The 1249-nt window shown below is 37.6% G+C and overlaps 1 protein-coding gene across 1 annotated transcript; it reads right to left on the bottom strand.

Moving 5' to 3' along the window:
• Positions 1 to 343: 343 nt before the first annotated feature.
• Positions 344 to 750, bottom strand: LOC124775777. The gene is made up of 2 exons (XM_047250610.1): positions 571 to 750; positions 344 to 472 (listed from the first exon to the last, which is right to left on the bottom strand). Exons 1-2 carry the CDS (start codon positions 748 to 750, stop codon positions 344 to 346), a joined length of 309 nt encoding a protein of 102 aa, XP_047106566.1.
• Positions 751 to 1249: the final 499 nt, after the last annotated feature.

Genomic DNA, 1249 nt, shown 5'->3' with positions numbered 1-1249 from the left:
CCGTTTTCTCAGAAACTATTCATCCTACTGCACTGAAACTTTTACAGGGTCCTGCACAACTATCCAGTAAGCCATGGATCTACAACCAAGAATATGCGTTCAGTTCAGCTATTTTTATGTATGTTTATGTTAACAAAATTTTTGCAGAAGTACAGGCATTGAGTAAAAAATTTGTAAAACCTTTTGTTTTGATGCAAAACCTTCCATCGTAGATCAGTAGAATAAAGAGACAGTAGTTTATATAATTCAGAAATTTCAAATCCGTATCTACAACAGTCTCTGAGATAATGGATCATTAACATCGGTGAATTAACATGGGCGAGACAGGGGCCCGGGTGTCTCCTTAATGAATATTAAAATCAAATTCTTGTAGAGCCAGCAACCACTTAATCACTATAGTTACCCAATGTCTACATGTTAACATAAAAGATAGACCCTTGTGATCTGTTACCACAACTGATTTTCGGTCCCACTACATAGTATCTAATTTTTGCAATCCCAAACACTACTACCCATGGCTCCTTCTGAGTCATGAAATACTTTTCTCTTGCGCCCTTAATAGCCAACTACCGAAGCAGCTGTTCCTATACCATCCTTTTCATCATCATCTTCTTCTTCTCTTTGATATAAATGGATCCTGACACCATAATCCGATGCATCACAACCTAAGTAGAATATTTTCGTCATATCTGGATGAGCCAGTAGGGGAGCAACACAGAGCTCTTCTTTTATTTTCTCGAAATCTCTCATACATGTTACTAACCAAGACTATGCCTTATTTCAATATTCTATGCAGCATCTCGCTAGTCGAAGTTTTTTCATCAACAAACAATCGATAGAAGCCACAGAGGCCGTAAAAGCCTTTTAATGGCTTTCTGTTCTTCGCTATCAGAAAATCTCTTATGACTGCCAGCTTTTCCAGAAATGGTTTGATACCTAGGAAACGTATCTCTGGTCTGCCAGATTCCGATTTCTGAAAATTAAGTCTTGCGCCTACAAGCACATACTTTTCTAATATTTCTCCTAATGCCTTTATTCGTTCCTCTCATGTTTCATTGGTTATAAATACATTATCCATGCAAATAGCAATTTTTTCAACACTCAGTCTAGTGTATACATAAAACCTGATACCGATACTTCCAACTCAAAAGTTAGCATTTTGTATTGATAACACCTCCCTTTGTATAAACATATTGTCCGTGCCGCCTGGGTCCAGCAAAACTTGGTGATATCCAGACGTTAGTTCGAG

The sequence above is a fragment of the Schistocerca piceifrons genome, chromosome 1 (assembly GCF_021461385.2).
Source record: "Schistocerca piceifrons isolate TAMUIC-IGC-003096 chromosome 1, iqSchPice1.1, whole genome shotgun sequence".
Lineage (NCBI taxonomy): Eukaryota > Metazoa > Arthropoda > Insecta > Orthoptera > Acrididae > Schistocerca > Schistocerca piceifrons.
Note: the sequence above shows the minus strand (reverse complement) of the source record. Positions and strands in the feature narration are given on the sequence as shown.